The sequence below is a fragment of the Leopardus geoffroyi genome, chromosome B2, assembly GCF_018350155.1.
Source record: "Leopardus geoffroyi isolate Oge1 chromosome B2, O.geoffroyi_Oge1_pat1.0, whole genome shotgun sequence".
NCBI classification, from domain to species: domain Eukaryota; kingdom Metazoa; phylum Chordata; class Mammalia; order Carnivora; family Felidae; genus Leopardus; species Leopardus geoffroyi.
Window position 1 is genome coordinate 121381053 of NC_059332.1, and position 17914 is coordinate 121398966.

Here is a 17914-nt window from a genome sequence, read left to right on the forward strand (position 1 = left end):
ATGCTAGTTCTGCATAAGCGATGCCTATTATAACATTTGTTATTATTAAAGAGCAACACAAGATAAGGAATTGCTTAAATGAATACAATGTGAGGAATTGTTTACATGTAGTACAAAATCGGGAGATACTGAGCCCAGACAGAAGCATCTCGTCGAAGTTGGTGGTCACGAGGCAGTTAACTCTACGAAGACAAGAGCTGCATTTTGTTCCTACTCTATTTGTTTAAAAAACAAATGGACAAGGCATTGGACAAGGCACTGAACTAGTTAGAGGACACAATGAAGAGGAAAGCATGCTAGATCTGGAAGTGAAAACCCAACGTGTGAGGAATGTGTAGCTTCATCCTAAACTGAGTACGTGTCTCACCTCCATGATCCTCAGTTTCCTCATCATTGGAACAGGGAAGTCAATGAGGTCATTCTAAGGTTCACTCCAAATCCAAAATTCTATATGGCTAGCTAGCATTTGAAGTTTTACAGAGACAATATAATTATGGCTATAGAAGTCTTTTTTTACATACCCCGTGTATTTCCAAAAAGGATTATCAAGTTGGAGACAATACCATTTGTCTGTGTTTTCTGACTCATAATGCAAGAATCTGAACTATGAACAGATCTTTAAATCCATGAAAATGGATTCTCTTTAGTGAGATTGATAACTTTTAAAGCTCTTGGATTGTGGGAGTAAAACTGATAAGGACATTTTTCCCATTCATCTTAAGTGAATTTTTAGAGGCTCTGAGAATAAAACATAATCCATAGGCATTTAATGCTAACTTATCATTAACACGGAGAGAATTAAAGTAGGACTCGTATGGAGTTTAGCTTAGCAATTCTCAACTAAATGAAATTAAGCTGATTTGGTTGAGCTTTTAAGACATGAGAGTGGAAAGCATAAGTCCAAAGGATTTGGGAGAATAGCACCAAGCCTGTCTTCCGACTGTGGGCTGGAAAGGGGCTTCGAGAGACTTGTCTGCTAAGGATCGGCTGCCTTTGTAGGTTTGATACATTAGGTAGAGACACAAAGATTTCACTTGGGAGAAAAAAGATTCTGTGGTGGAAAATAAAAAAAGGTGGGAGGACGATCTGAAATCAAAAGTCTGGATTAGGAATACAGACTTTGGGTTAAATAAGGTTTAAATTTTAGCTCTGCTACTTTTTATCTACGTCAGCTTGGGCTGGTTGTTTAATCTCCCTGAACCACACTTTGCACATTTAATAATATCTCTTCCTTCATAGGGTTTCTGTGAGGATTAAATGAGATAATACACGTAAAGTACTTGACCCTTAACGTCTAGAACATAGGAAGCACTCAATGAATGGTGGCTATACTTACTTTCCTAAATGGATGATGGGGCAGTTCATCAATATTCCTTTTCCTTGAGCTTCTTTATGCTCCCTTTGGAATGTCTCAGGGGCATCAGAAGCACTATTTAAGCCTTCTGCAATAACAATATGGATCCAGACCTCAGTCTTTCTCGTAAGCCCTAAAATACCTATTTTTTTTTTTCCCTCCTAAGATCTATTCATGGTCTTATGTGGGCATTGGACAAAGGTTCACTTTGTAAGACTGTCCATCTAGGTTAAAAATAAATATGCAGAAATGTGTGGAACTTCAACAATAGAATATAGGAAAAATGGATTATTCTTAGCTGAAAACAAAGACATTCTAGTATATGAATGTGTATGTAAATGGATAGAAAAAGGCTGGAAACTATGAACATCAACATGGTAGCAACAGTTACTTCTGGGGAAGATTGGGGAAGAGGTGGGATTTACCTCGGCATAGTATTAATGTTTTACACATTTATTTACCTGTTGGCTGTATGATTAAAAACCAAACAAAAACAAAACAGAAAAGCAAAGCCCAAAGCAAAAGTCATGGTACAAAATGAAATGCACTTTTAGAACAGAGCACCTGTATACCAGTAGACAAGAACCAAGGAATTTATCTTTGGGGCTGTTCATGACTTCCAACAAAGTCACGTTCTGCTGAGTTTGCTGTCCTTGAGGGGTAAGGAGACCAGTAGGGTGGGGGCGGGGGTGGGATTTCTGATTCTATCTCCAGCGACTGATAAACCCAGGTTAGAAGGCAGATGAAGCTAGCGGCCAGAAAATCTTGGTATAGACCTCTTTCTCTCTGCCAAGTACTCAGAAAAACACACCTGGCTGGTTCTTTGCAAAATTCAAGGTCAACAGAGGTGCCAACTGAAGACTATTGGTAAATGTTGCTTTTAAGCAAAAAGAAACCAGATGATAACTTATGTACCTATTCATACATTTTGATAGCAAAGAAGATAAGTGACAGCTTAAAAAAGAAATTCTACTTGACAGCTACTTGGTGGATAAAAAATATCTAACTGAGGACTTCTAAAATATCACCCTGGTCCCCCCCCCCCCCGCCCCAATACCACTAAGTTAATTAATTAATTAAAAGAGAGTGAAGAGTTTAAGCACTGAATTATGGGCTATGACTTCATTTCTTTTTTTCTTTTCTTTTCTTCTTTTTTTTTTTTAATTAGCAAAATATTTTTTTTTTTTTTTGGTGTTGGAAATTCATTTTCACAGAGGGCCCATTCCTTGGAAAGAAATATTTTGACTACAGGGAACACCAAGGAACACCGCAGAGCCCTGAGAAGTTGTACCGACTTGTCAGGGTTCAGCCTGTAGTCTCCAGTGCTGAGGGATCTCCAGCAGCGATGGTAAGGACAGGGTGGTTTTGCTTTGGTTTTAATGCATACGTCTCGACCCATGGGACTTACGGGAAGGTTGGGTTTTACTGATGAGAATTCAGTCCAAGGGAGCCCTCTGGCCAGGCCTGACTTATTGCTCTCAGCACTGCCTTCCCAGATGGCCCATTTGGTGCAGGGAGGTGGTCTGGCCCGGTATGTGATTCATTGCATTCTGCTGGAGGTGTGTTAAGTGAAAGGCTGTGTGTCAGGCACAGGACAGAAAGGACCTGAATGAAGGGAGAGAAGAATGAATGGAGAGAGCCATTTTGATGGAATTGCCCTAGGGTATTAAGTAGGACTGGGCACCTGGGGGGCTGGAGGAAGGTTCTGTGGCTTAAGAAACTCTCCGTAAGAATCAGTCACCGGTCCCTTAACAATCACGCATTTCTTACCTCCCACTTGTGTATAAATCTGCCGGTTTACGCACACCAGCAGAGTGACTATCACAATGAATTCGGCTTACTGTGAAACACACGGAAAAAGACCTCTCCCTTCTCTGCTTATTTATAAGCCAAGTAATGTTAACACTGTCAATGGAAGAACGAGGTATCTGAGGAATAAATGTATGCGGCAGCATAACCCCATATTGTCACTTGAATTCAGACTTCCCACTGTTCTCGCTGAAAGACAGGCGTTCATACCCAACAACATTGAGGCCACTTGAAAGAGAAGATTTAAAATGCTGGATTCCATCATTCCTGCAAAAGGTCATTCTAGTCCTTGGCTATTTTTACCATAGATAGAGACTCAGCAAGTTATTGGCTGAATGGATTTGGGAAGCCAGACTGCTTCTGACTAATGAAGATGGCAATGCGGCGTTGGAGACCCAGTCCATGAAAGGTGTGGAAAAAGTTGAACCTTCAAAGATGGGAGAGAGGGGAGCTACTGAATCAGTAGTCCCCAACTAAATTGCTAGCCATAACTGTATCCCCTGGCCCATTCCCTTGGAAACTGCCTGGAATCTGGTGGCTCAAACCCTCTTTAAGGCATCCGGGCCCACCCCGCCCCCTCCTCCCCAAACAACTGTTTCTAGGCGCCCCCCACCCACAAATCTGCATCAAGGCAGGTGTATTTCCCAGCTGGACCACTGCTGCTGCCAGAAGCTCGCCTTTCCTTCGGGGTTCCGCAACCAAACCTTAGGCTCACCCCGGGCAAGCAAGCAGTCAAAAGCATTTCAGAGAAGGGGAGAAAACAAAAGAAACACACAAACCCTGTCCTTACCCGCTTCTTAAAAAATTGGAAGGCTGAGCATTTCTTGACTGGGAATCCATTCATGTCTTTGTTTACCATTTTCCACCGTAGGGAGTTCACAGTTATAGATCCAGGGTGGCACCGCCTGGTTAGCGCATCTGGTGCCCGGCTGCCCTCCCGGAGACAGTTGATGAAGACGGAGCGGGATGGAGAACCTTAGCGGGGCTCAGGTCTTCACTCGCACATTCTGCGGCACGGCTACTGCAGCAACCTCTCCCCACTTTCAGCGGCCGCCGGCAGTGGCCTCGCTCTGCCCATCGTCGCTCTGAAACGCGGGCATCGGGGGCTGCCGGCCCCCGGGGCTGCGGCGGATTCCGGGGAGATGCTCCGCGGCTGGCGAGCCGGGGAAGGGCGCCCCCCGGCCCCCTGCGCGCCCCCCCGGGTACCTGGCGGCTCTGCGGCGGGCGCGCCGGGGCCAGCCGCTGGGCTCCAGGTGATGCGCTTCTGGAGGCTGCTGGGGAGGAGAGCTGTTTTTGATCGTGCAAGTTCCAGTGGGAGCTGTAGTTAAGCAGCCGAGGGAAGGAGTAAGAAAGAGCAGAAGCCGGAGGGAGGGAGGGAGGGAGAGCCGCCCCGGAGAGGCAGAGGGAGAGAGAAAGAGCTGCTGGAGACGCAGAGATTCATGAATATCTGAGCGGCGGATGGAGAGAAGGCACCAGCCCAGGACGCACTGCAAAGCAGTGACACCCCTCGGGAGGGCTACTTTAATCGCCCGTTTCTTTTCTTTCCCGGTTAGGACCCTTGAGATCAGAGTTTCGTACGAAATGCAGCGCGTTTTTGTTTTATGCTCATGGGCATGCTTCTGATACGTATTCCTGAACAGAAGGCTCTCAGTGGAAGTGTAATCAAATTCATTCGTGATCTGTCCAAATGTGGAGAAACATGCAATCAGGTGCAAGCCTAGGTCTAACAATGGACGATCTCCCACCATAGGGAACCTCTTCTGGCGTCCTCTCCCTACACGCTGTAGCGGGCCACAGTGGAAGTCATTGTGGCTTGTTCACTGAGGAAGGCTGTTGAAGAAGAACACAATGAACACGTACAAAGTGGTTTATGGTAAAAACACAAAAGAGCGTCACCAGAAAGTATTATTGAATCCATTTGATGGAAAGGAAGCACAGGTGAATGAGAGGAAAGCCTTTTCCTATCAAGTGAAAATCTACCCCCTCCCCCCCAAGTCCTTACTCTTGTCATTCTTTGTACATGAAATTCACTTAAAAAAAAAAAAAAGGCCACTTATTTTGTGCATGCCCTATTTTCCCTTGAATGTTGGTTGATATTTCATGGAGACTTTTCAAAACGAGAGTTGATGGGTAAATGGAGACAGCAGAGAAAATCAACTTGGCATCTGATCTGGCCCGGCCAGCACATCAGCATGTGGCTCTCTGCCAGTCACCTGACCTCACGGTGCCTCTCAGACGGCGCCGTCCATGAGAGGGAGGCCACTGCTCATTCCTTCCTTCCTTCATTTACTCATTCATGAATCTGTCATTCACTTGTCTGCTGTGTCATTCCACTTATCCATCCACTCAGTTCTAAATGTACCAAGTGTCCCCAGGATGCAGAAGCTTTTCACAGTCACCACCAGGGAGTATAATCTATAAATGAGGGAAAGGCCCATGCCTACTTGATCGAGCTAAGGGCCAGCTCATTAAATGCAATATTCCCAGAAGAGAAACAGACGGGTCAGTTGGGAAGAGATGTGTTGATTTCATTGAATTGAAGTCCAAATCTCTGTAGTCGGACCAGATTTCTTTGGGGAATGACAGTACAGTCTTGTTGGCTCAATGCTTTGAGATTTCCAAAGGGAAAATGCAGCACAACCAAATGATAGCATTGTGACTGAGGGAAAGTAAACTATTCATTCTGGAGAGGGGCGTTAAGTTGTCCAAGATGCAAGCACACGTGATTTAATCTACAGCGTTGATTGGTTTTGCGGTTCTTCTAGAGTTCATGTAAAACTCTGGTAGTCCAAAGAGACTTTTTGAGGATTGCCAAACGTCCTCTACCATGATTATGATGGTGGTTTTATGACTATGCGTTTGTCAAAAGCCAACAAACTTTGATATGAAAGAGAAGGAACACTTTGCCGTATGTAAATTACAGTTCAACAAACCTGATTTTTCAAAATCATGGCCGTTCGAATCATTTCCTGTTCTTCCTCTTTCCTCTCTCCCGAAAGCATTGGAGCAGATATTTATTGAGCTTGAGGGATACGTAGGAGGAACGCTCTAAGCATCCTGCGGGAAAGGGATACTAGAAGCCTTGCCCCGATTCTACACTGGCCTAGCATGCATACTGGTTGCAAGTACACTGTGTGTTTATTTGGGGTGAGGAGGGGATGGCTAATAGAGACGATGGAGGAAGAGGTGGAAAGTTAAAAGCTTTTCCTCCTCCCCACCATATGCCACCCCTTGGAGAAGGTGTCGCTATCTCTGAGTCCATGCTAATCCTGTGGGCGGATCTGTGAATACAAGTATCGGTAGTTTCTGTCTCTAAGGAAGCTACAGCCAGTAGAGAAATACATGCTGTGGTAAGAACGATACCGTGTCTACATCTGCATTATCCCCACCTTGGTCTGGAGGGATGGCAAGGTGCCTTGGGGTGGGTAGGGGGAGGCCCAGGAAGTTTCTTTCCAAGGGACAATGTTAGTGCAAAGTGTTAAAGAATGAGTAGAAGTTGGCCAGATGAAGGAGGAGAAGCCTAGGGCAGGGGTTCTGACTAGATCAGGTAGTCTCTTGTTTTGGACCATAGTTTGGTCAACTGCCATAGTAAGGAAATGTATTAAGCCAACACTGTGTTGGCTACTCGGGGAAAACAAGGCATCGCTCATCTCACTCTTACCGCTCCCTTTATAAAATCGCCTGCAGGCGGGCCCAGAGCGACTACCATTTACTAACAGGCTCCTTTGCCAGGCTTATTAGTATTTACAAAGGAGAACTGTGCGTGGCATAAAGGAAAATAACCCCTAGAATCCTAAAACATCCTGTTTACGCACTAAAATTGTTTGGTTGGGGCGCCTGGGTGGCTCAGTCGGTTGAGCGACCGACTTCAGCTCAGGTCATGATCTCACGGTTTGTGAGTTCGAGCCCCGCGTCGGGCTCTGTGCTGACAGCTCAGAGCCTGGAGCCTGCTTCTGATTCTGGGTCTCCCTCTTTCTCTGTGCCTCTCCTGCTCATGCTCTGTCTCTGCCTCAGAAATAAATAAATATAAAAAAAAATAAATTAAAAAAAAATTGTTTTGTTAAGGGGCGACTGGGTGGCCTCAGTCCGACTTCAGGTCAGGTCATGATCACATGGTTCATGAGTTTGAGTCCCGTGTCAGGCTCTGTGCTGACAGCTCAGAGCGTCGAGCTGCTTTGGATTCGGTGTCTCCCTCTCTCTCTGCCCCCCACCTCCCACTCGTGCTCTGTCTCTGTCTCTCACTCTCTCAACAATAAATAAACATTTAAAAAACTTCATAAAAGGGGCACCTGGGTAACTCAATTGGTTAAGCATCTGACTTTGGCTCAGGTCATGATCTCCTGGTTTGTAGGTTCGTGGGTTCGAGCCCTGCATAGGGCTCTGTGCTGATAGCTTGGAGCCTGGAGCCTGCTTTGGATTCTGTGTCTCCCTCCCTTTCTCTGCCTCTCTCTGCTCTCTCTCTCTCTCTCAAAAATAAATAAAAATTCTCTACTCTCAAAAAGAAACATCAAAAAAATTTAAAAATTCATAAAAACATAAAGTAACCTTCTTTAATTAATTAATTAATTGACCTGCTTTTCTCATTAAACATGCTTATTCACATTTGTAACCCCACACACTGTGGAGTGCCTAGGCCAAGTTTGGCATTCAATGAATGGTTTTCAAATAAATCAAACAAAAAACTATGAAGAGCTAACATCAGTGACCCTGGCAATGACCATTTGTGGGAATTGTTAAATACCCGTGAGATTCTGAAACAATTAAGTAAATTCCCATCATAGCCAATGTACTGAGCTCTAGTAAGAGCAAATGGCCCTCAGTCGTCACCATTTCTTCTTTAAGTCTCAATGACATCATGGCCCTGGGATGGCATCTTTTTATGGGAAACTCTAATGTGGAAAAGAATCCTTTGAAACTCTATTTGCTTTTGTGTAGAACACTCACTTCTTCCTCCCAACAATATTGTTTAAACTACAACACAAAAGATGGTTGGGTAGAACTGATGACCAATGCAAACAGGAAGTGGAGTGAGTACTTATTAGATATGGAAGGTATGAAAACTAACCTCCCTTCTCTGTGTGACTTTGAACAAGTCTCCTCAGTTCAGTGAGCCTCATCTGTAAAATACTACTAATAAAATGTGTTCCATTTACCTCACAAAGCAATTATCAGTACCAGATTATATGTGAAAGGGTCTTGCAAAACAATAACCCTGTGTTTTATATCTTACTAACAAGAGACATATACTGCTGTAACACTTTTTTAATAGAAAGGTTGTCTTTCCATAGATTAAAGTGTTTTTGTGTGACACGTTTAGTTGTTGAATGGAATGTGATTTTTTTTTTTTCTATAGCAACCTGGAAAACACAAAAGATAATAAACAATAAAATATCTGTCTAGTGACAAATGTCCCTAAGGAGAAAGGGACACAAACAGACCATATCATGAGAAATGTTTTACATTCCTCTTTGGCCTGGATGACTCAATCATATGCTTAAAAGCCCAGCCTAAATGGTAGTGATGTATGTAATTAGGAATTAGGAAAGCCCACTGAGGATTCTGGTATTGTTTTTGTATATATGAAAAACTTAATTTTTTTTTTTTTTTTTTTTACCATCCTTTGGTTTAATCACACTAGATTTCATTTAATTCATGCATTACATCAAAGGACAAGTTACAAAGGAAAAACCAAACCTAAAATATCAGTTTGTTGTATTTTTTTCCTTTGAGAGAATTAAGTACCAACAAAAAGAATCAACAAACACAGCGGATTCATGGCATTTTGTAGAGAAGATGAAAGTAGCAAGGGCTTGTCCTTCCTTTTGTGGATAAGAGACTGAGTAAGGATAGAAAGCGACACACTTGCAATTTGTTTCCATTCTCACTGTGCTGAAAAACAGGCAACTTCTAAATATGCGGCTTCCATATAGAGTCAGTACTTACCAACTATCTTGTAATTGACAAAAAGGTCAAAAGGTATGTAGCGTTAACTGGCTTAATACTATTTATCAAATGTCAAGTATGTGCTAGTTATTATAAGAAAGATACCAATAAAAAAAGGATCTGCATTTGTCTTGGCAAATCACATCTCATAATAGTATTTAATTCATATTTAAGGCATTTGATGCTTTTTCAGGGATATATGGTTCTTGCCAGATCACCAAGCAAGCCGGACTTTTATTTATCTCTACTGCCTGAAATATTTTTAGGTAGAATTGTACAATTTAGTTTCTTAATTCATGAGAAGCAGCTGATTAAAAATTCATGCTGCCTCTCCCTTTCTCCCTCTCTCTCTATTACTCGCTTTTTACCTGGGCCTGCCCTCCCACGCAGGCAGTCACCCACACCCGTCTCTCTTTGTTTTTTCTTTCATTGGTGCTATATCATAAAACGGTACCAACCATATGTATGACATAGCCTTTACTGATTCCAAGGCACAAAAAAAATCCTTTCTTGTGGTCCTGTGACAACACGCAGCCCAAGGCACAAATCAATTTGTTAGTAATTGCTCATTTGAATATTAGCGATCATTCATTCAATATAAACAGTGAATTTTACAGCTCTCCCAGTTTTCACATTTATGCATTTATTTCCATGCCTTTGTTTAAGTCATACAAAGGATTGGGACCCTGCAAAGATACTCTCCTTTAAAGAAAATATATTCCTTTGAGCTCCCTTTTAAGGGCCTGATCACTCTTATTGTAGTGATCTCCTGTCTCCTCCGTCGGGGTATTTTCAGTGTCGTAGCAAGACTTTGTCATTGTCAAGAGATACACACAGCTCACCGATAGAGACCTGGCAAACGTTCAGATACACCCTTCAGCGTGCAAACGCACACACGTACGCGGTCAGTGGGAATGAACAGAGCAGGTTCAGCAGAGCATTCTGCAAAGGTTATTAGCATCTATGAATTGGATTGCTTGCTGAATGACTGCGAATCAAGTGGACACCCTATATAGTAATGGATTTTATGGCCTTTAATAAGATGTAATTGTGTGTGTGTGTGTGTGTGTGTGTGTGTGTGTGTGTGTGTTTCAGTGATTATTCTTTTTCTTTCAACATTCAACCTTTGAGTTTACGTTCAATATAACTCCTTAACTGAGGCCAGAAAATTGTACTTTCAACTTGAGTTGTCCAGAAATTGTTCATTAGCGACTTCTCTACGTACAGCACAAATGAGCCGTAGCAACAGAGGGGTTTCTCCTGTTAACCTTTCACTAAACCATGTAGGTGATGAAATAGGCTGTCGTGATTAGTATTGATTGAGAAGATGCTAGAGGAAAATTAGTAGCCCATACCAGAGTCCTGTTTTCTCCACTCTATAAGCATGATCTGTGGCTTTATCTCGATGTGTACCATGAACTGAAAAGCCGAGTCAATTTCTCAGATAATTCAAATCAGCCGAAGTTTATGGGAAGGGAGAATGAGTGGAGCAGATATGTCTAGCTGTGGAAGCAGACCCAACAAAACAAAACAAAACAAAACAAAACAAAACAAAACAAAACAAACAAAACAAAACCACTACAGAATGTCTCCTCTTAGAATTCTAGAAAATGCTGTGGCTTAGGGTGAGTTGATTCCTGAACATGATTGGTTTCAAGTTGAAACTCTGTGAAATTTTACCAGGGGTGTATCTGTTTTGTAAATTATGCTTATTTAAATTGAACACAATTTCATTTCTTCCGGCTTCTTTTGTTTTCAGGGCAAATCTGCTACTCTGAATATAGTGTCAACTCAAAATTATTACAGTGGCAATTTTAAGCACTGAAACTAATAGAGTGTCCCCTGAGGTTGATATGGTTAGGAGAATTAGCATGACATTGCTCTATACGGATTGGAATCCTGCCTCTATAACTCACTAGTTATATGATCCTGGGCAAGTTAAAATAGACATAATACAACCCAGTCAATTGATTCGTTGTGAGAGTTATAGGGTATTTAATACACAAACACACATACTTACACATGTGTACACATGTATATATATGCATATCTATATGTTTAGTTTACATCTGTGAGTGACAGTTTTAAAACATGAGTACAAATTCTTTCGTTCTACTCCCATTGACAAATTGGGTTTATGATCCCTCTCCTTGAATCTGGTTGGGCTTGTGACTGCTTAAGGAAGCACAGTGAAAGTGATGCTATATGTTTTCTGAGGCTAAGTCATAAAAGGCCATGTGGCTACCATTTTGTTCGCTGCAATGGTCTCATATGGAGCCCTAAGCCAGCATATAAGAAGTCTGATTGCCCAAAGACTGTCATGGTACAAGAAAGCCCCAGCTACATAAAGAAGACAGACAGGCATAGACACTGGTTGGCAGTCTTAGCTGACCCAATCTTTAAATCATCCCAGCCCAGGCACCAGGTATGTGAATAGAAAGCCTTCAAGTGATTCCAGCCCCAAAGTGTTTGGGTTACCAAGCTGTTGGAAGATTTCATCTGAGGTGGCAGACTTCATGCAACAGAGATAGAATCTCTGGGCCTAATAAAATGGCGATGTTTTACGTTGCTAAGTCTGAGGTAGTTTGTTTTACAGCCATAGATACATATGCCCTGGACCCCTTCCATCATCTCTGAGAGCATGGTTCACACTCAATAAATGAGAGTACAAGGAGACCTTTAATGCCAAAAGCAATGCTCAGTTAGTAGCAGTTAACAATTCCGATGAGACATATTCAAATAGACCTCAATAACTGGTGAGAAAGTTGAGGGATACCGCTCTCTTTCAGGCAACATTCCTTTTGAGTTTTGTATGTTGTTGTTGCCTTGGTCAGCTTGACAATAGATAGGTTGGGTGGCTTAAATGACGAAATGTATTACCTCACAGTTCTAGAAGCTAGAAGTTCAAGTCGCCAGCATGATGGGTTTCTAATGAGATCTCTTCTCTTGGCTTGGAGATAGCTGCCATCTTGCTGCGTCCTCACATGGCAGGAGGAAAGAGAGAGCACATTCTCTGATGTATCTTCTTATACAGGTGGCAATCTCATTATGAGGGCCCCATGCTCACAACCTCATCTAAATTTAATGATCTCCTGAAGGCCCTATCTCCAAACACCATCACACTGAGGGTTAGAGCTTCACATGTTAATTTTGGGGATACATGATTCAGTGCATAGCAGTTATTTTGTAATGTGACACTGTTTTTGGTACTGATACACTCTCAATTTCCACATCAATTCTACAAAATGCATATTATTATATTGCTTATTTGATAAGTAATAGGTAGAAAAATTTTTCAAAATTTATGTCAATCCATGTGACAAAAGGTTTATTTAACTCCTATACCAAAAGCTCCTACAAATTTATAAGAAAAAGACAAATAACTTACTAGAAAAGATCCCTAGGGTGTAAAAAGCAAATCGCAAAAGGCATAATGCAAAAGAACAAAAACATATGCAAATAAACATGTGTAAAAATGCCCAAATTTCTGATAGTCAGAAAAATGCAATTTAAAATGTCAAGATACCTTTTTTACGCTTATAAGATTGGAAGACACTTTTTCTTAAAGTTATGTTTTCAAAGCTGACAAGACTCTGGGGAATAGGCACTTCCATATTGCTGAGAGGGATGGGAATATCGTTGAAAATAATTTAGCAATATTTACACACAATTAAAATGTGCCTATCCACTGATCTGGAAATCTTCCCTCTGAGAATAAACTCTTTGGAAATATATACATATAATATATGTAAGCAAGACTCTGTGTATAGAGCTACTTATTACAAGACTGGTGGTGGGGCGCCTGGGTGGCGCAGTCGTTTGGGCGTCCGACTTCAGCCAGGTCACGATCTCGCGGTCCGTGAGTTCGAGCCCCGCGTCAGGCTCTGGGCTGATGGCTCAGAGCCTGGAGTCTGTTTCCGATTCTGTGTCTCCCTCCCTCTGCCCCTCCCCCGTTCATGCTCTGTCTCTCTCTGTCCCAAAAATAAACGTTGAAAAAAAAAATTAAAAAAAAAAAAAAAAAAAAAAAGACTGGTGGTGATCGCACAATTTGGGGGACGTAGGAACTAATCAAATGCATTATACCACCATAGTAAAGAACATTAGTATGAATGTTAGTGTGAATTGAAAAACTTGCATGATCTATTGTCTGGTTAAAAAAAGTATGTTTTCTAAAGAATAAAAACAGTTTACTTTTGTATAAGCATAGGGAAAAGAATGGATACTTAAACACCCAAAAGTTGAAATGGGTTACTGTGGGAGGTGGATGGCTTTTTTTTTTTCCTTATAAATCTCTACAATGCTGTGCTTACTACAGCAATCACTTACTACAAAGTTGGAAAACATTTCAAAACCTATGCCTTACCAAATGGACCCAGATCATGTCATTTTTACCAGATACTCTACTTCCTTCCTTTGAAAGCTATCATGCATTCATTGCTGATAATATATATATTATATACTAATTATATAATGTTAGTATTATGATATTATTATATTATATATTATATATTATGTAATATATAATAATATTATAATATTATATATATTATATTACATATATTATATGTAATATTATATATTATATCTATTATATAATATATTATACATAATATGTAATATTATAATATTATTATATAATATAATATAATATAATATATATGATATATTATATATAATATATTATATTATATATTTTATATTATATTATATTATTATATCATATTATAATTACAATATTATAATATTAATAATAATATATTAATAAATAATAAATATATAATAAATATATAATAAATATATATTATAGATATAAATAAAAATAAATATATATAATAAATATAATGAATAATAAAATCTATTAATAAATAATAATAAATATATATTAATATATAATAATATATTTTAATATTATAATATAATATATTATATTATATATAATATTATAATATTATATATAATATTATAATATTATAATATTATAATATTATATATAATATTATAATATTATAAATTATATAATATTATAATATTATATATTATATAATATTATAATATATATTATAATATAATATAATATATAATTATATTATATTATAATATATATAATTATATGTATATAATTAATATATAATATTAATATTTTATAATATATATCTCTGACTTGCACAGAGTTAATCATAGTTAATGACATCACCATTCTGAATTTGGCAATCATATGTATATATGAGATTTATAGGAAATAAAACAGAAACTATATTAAGGGGCACTTGGGTGGCTCAGTTGGTTAAGCATCTGGCTCTCGATTTCGACTCAGGTCATGATCTTACGGTTTGTGGGTTCAAGCCCTACATCTCTTTCTCTCCTTCTGTCTCTGCCCCTCCCCCACTCTCTCACTTTCTCTCTCTCTCTCTCTCTCTCTCTCTATCAAAATAAGTAAATAAACTTAGAAAAAAAGAAAATATAGTAAAATGTATCCTTCAAGCAATAGGAGAGCAAATCTATGTCGACAACCCAACATTCCTCAGGCACTGAGTTCAGGCCTAAGTATCTGTCATACTGCTTTAGGCTCTGACTTATTTTCTTTATACTCAGCCATTGGCTACCGATGCTTATTTTTATAAGGGTCTATGCAATGGAATTTGTGTGAAGAGCTATAGTAACTCCTTTCGGTGATTATTCTTTTCAGCTTTTTTCCATTACTGATTACAAAATCAGTCAAACAGTCTCTCTGTTTGACTATAAGTGACCTTCTTAATTAAAAGAGATAAAGTTATCCAAAGCAGGCAGTGATAAAGAATTTGACCGAATTTGCATCATAAGACTTTCATGAACTTTTCCTTCAGTCCCTAAAGTATAGAAATCTGTAGGGAGTTGAATGAAAAGTTTAGACTTTTCCAGATGGAATGGGGAAAATGAATTTTTAGTTAAAAATGTACGAACATTCTGCAGAAAACCTGGCTCCTTGGAAAAGTTATGTGCAACCCAAAATCATTTGAATTGTGAAAGGGCAGACATTGTAAATGATTAAACACATTTTAGCGACTGGGTTTCTCATTTGATTTGGCTTTTCCTTCCACACTATCTTGTCATAGAAGCACAGACTGGAACATTTGAACGGAAGCTGTTGAACAGAGTGGGGGGAGGCCAGTATGTTCCAAAATTCTTCTGTTTATTTATTTATATTTTAAAAATACTTATTCCTTATCTAGCCTATCATTTTATATTTCTATCTTTAGTTTTTAATATAGGGTTTTACTAGAATTCTGCTTCGAATTCCTTCTCAGCTTTGGCTGAACAGAGTACCAATATTTTAGCTTTTCTGGAAGGGCTTAAAGTGTACTTAAAGTGGAATACCCTTATTTTTATCCAGCGTTTGCTATTTTTATAATGAAATGGACCATTGAAAGGCTTTGAAATGTAATACAAATTTATGTTTTATTGCAAGGTATTCTAGATAGTGCCCAAACATGAAGTCTTAAGGAAAAAGAAAAACACCTAATAAAATAAAATAAAAAAAACCCCAAAAAACCAAAAACCAAAAACCAAAAACAAAAACTTCCCCTCTGTAAAAGTCTACATGCTATGTGATATATTTTTAGTCTACTAGGCGTATATCACCATTGTTTGCATGAGGAAAGAGAGAAAATCTAAATTAGGGATCTGAGTTTCACCTCTTTACCTCAAGGATTCAATGCGCATATTTAAATCAATGTGCATTATTAAATCAATAATAATGAAACAGTGGGTTTCCCGTTAGAGGCAGTGTGGTCTAATGGCTAAGAGTGATGCTATCTGGGCTTAACTATCCCTACCATCTCCTAGCTTTCTGCCTTGGGACACATTTTTTTTTTTTTTTCAACATTTATTTATTTTTGGGACAGAGAGAGACAGAGCATGAACGGGGGAGGGGCAGAGAGAGAGGGAGACACAGAATCGGAAACAGGCTCCAGGCTCTGAGCCATCAGCCCAGAGCCTGACGCGGGGCTCGAACTCACGGACCGCGAGATCGTGACCTGGCTGAAGTCGGACGCTTAACCGACTGCGCCACCCAGGCGCCCCGGGACACATTTTTTAAACTTTCCAAGCTTGTTTACAGTCTTTAAAGAGGAGATAATAGTTGTAACTATATCTCTGTGTTCTTAGAATAATGAAAAGATATGACATATGTCGGTTAACAGAGTGCATGGCACACTGTGGGAGATCAGTAAAAGTTAGCTATCATTATGTATTGTTATCTGAAAACGTTCATAGGATGTTTAATGAAAACATTCACTGAAACCAATGGCTACAAAAGGGCATGCTGAGGGCAGCCGAAAGGGAAGTGAAGAATGCAAATCTGCTGGAATCTTATTGATAAGTTCGTTGGTATTTTTGAGGTCTCTTTCTTTTTTTAATGTTTTATTTATTTTTTGAGAGAAAGAGAGAGACAATGCAAGCAGGGGAGGGGCAGAGGGGGACACACAGAATCTGAAGCAGGCTCCAGTCTCTGAGCTGTCAGCACAGAGCCCGACGCAGGGCTCGAACCTACGAACCGTGAGATCATGACCTGAGCCGAAGTCGGACGCTCAACCAACTGAGCCACCCAGGCGCCCCTTGAGCTTTCTTTCTACTGTAGCCCTCTTGCCCTCAACCCCAATGTTTAGGCTAGGTGGGCACTGAACGGGGCCGTCTGAAAAGAGTGGCTGTTACTCAGGTCTCACCGATTAGCTCCACATGGAAACGTCATTCCAGTGATGCTAGGTCTTCTGTTATTTTGGAGCAGTTGCAAACCACATATTTAGACAAAACTTTCCAAATTTTTAACTCTTTAGAAGGCAAAAAAATTTTTCTGTAGGTTGGATCTATTTTTTTTTTTTAATTTCTTTTTTAATGTTTATTTATTCTTGAGACAGAGACAGAGCGTGAACAGGGGAGGGGCAGAGAGAGAGGGAAACACAGAATCTGAAACAGGCTCCAGCCTCTGAGTTGTCAGCACAGAAACCGACGTGGGGTTCGAACCCACAAACTGTGAGATCATGACCTGAGCCGAAGTTGGACGCCCAACCGACCGAGCCACCCAGGCGCCCCTGGATCTACTTTTTTTGAAACCCCTTCTAGGTTCTTTACTCAGCGGGTATATAATAGCTTTTTCTTTCATGTTCTCCACCCCAAATAAGGAGGAAGAAAGAGGTTGCTGGGCTCTGGGGAACCAATTTCAAACAGAAAACCTGTTAGTTTTCTCACCTGGGCCCCCTGGGCAGTGCAGACTAGATAGGTTTGCCACATAGCATAGCCTGGGGTGGTGCATCCTGTAGACCTGGAACCTTCCCTGTGTGTGTGTGTGTGTGTGTGTGTGTGTGTGTGTGTGTGTGCATGCGCGCGCCCATATGGAGCTAGTTATCGAATGCCCCACAGATGGTGACATTTATTGACCTAAGTGGAAAAATCCATATTGGTTACACATGTAAATTACTAGTTTTAGTACCATTCAGGCTTCATCCTCATATATATTCTCCAATACGGGAGAATCAAAGTTAGCTAAATAGGGATGACATTTATTGATAACCGCTTCCAAGTGACATCTGAGGCTATAACTTCAAACAACGTCCCTTCTACAATGATTTGTTCAGCATCAACCACATGCTGCTGTCTTCACCCTTTTTCATCTGGTCCTCCTGGTGACCAGCAGTGTGAATATACTGGGGTACAGTGAGTGGCAGTGAGAGCAAAAAGGCTCCTGTGGGTTCTGGGACGTGTGCCTTTGTCCTAGTGAGTCCATGGCTTTATCAAATGATCCCATCAGCAAAACCTCATTTGGAAAACTAAACA

General features: G+C 40.2%; 1 protein-coding gene across 1 annotated transcript in view; it reads right to left on the minus strand.

Annotated features, from left to right (window-relative positions):
- Positions 1-4327, minus strand: part of SGK1 (serum/glucocorticoid regulated kinase 1) — a 113467-nt gene extending 109140 nt beyond the window's left edge. The window contains exon 1 of the mRNA XM_045499703.1: positions 3954-4327. Coding sequence (XP_045355659.1) covers positions 3954-4022 — 69 coding nt within the window. The 5' untranslated portion in view covers positions 4023-4327. The remainder of the gene's footprint in view (positions 1-3953) is intronic.
- Positions 4328-17914: the final 13587 nt, after the last annotated feature.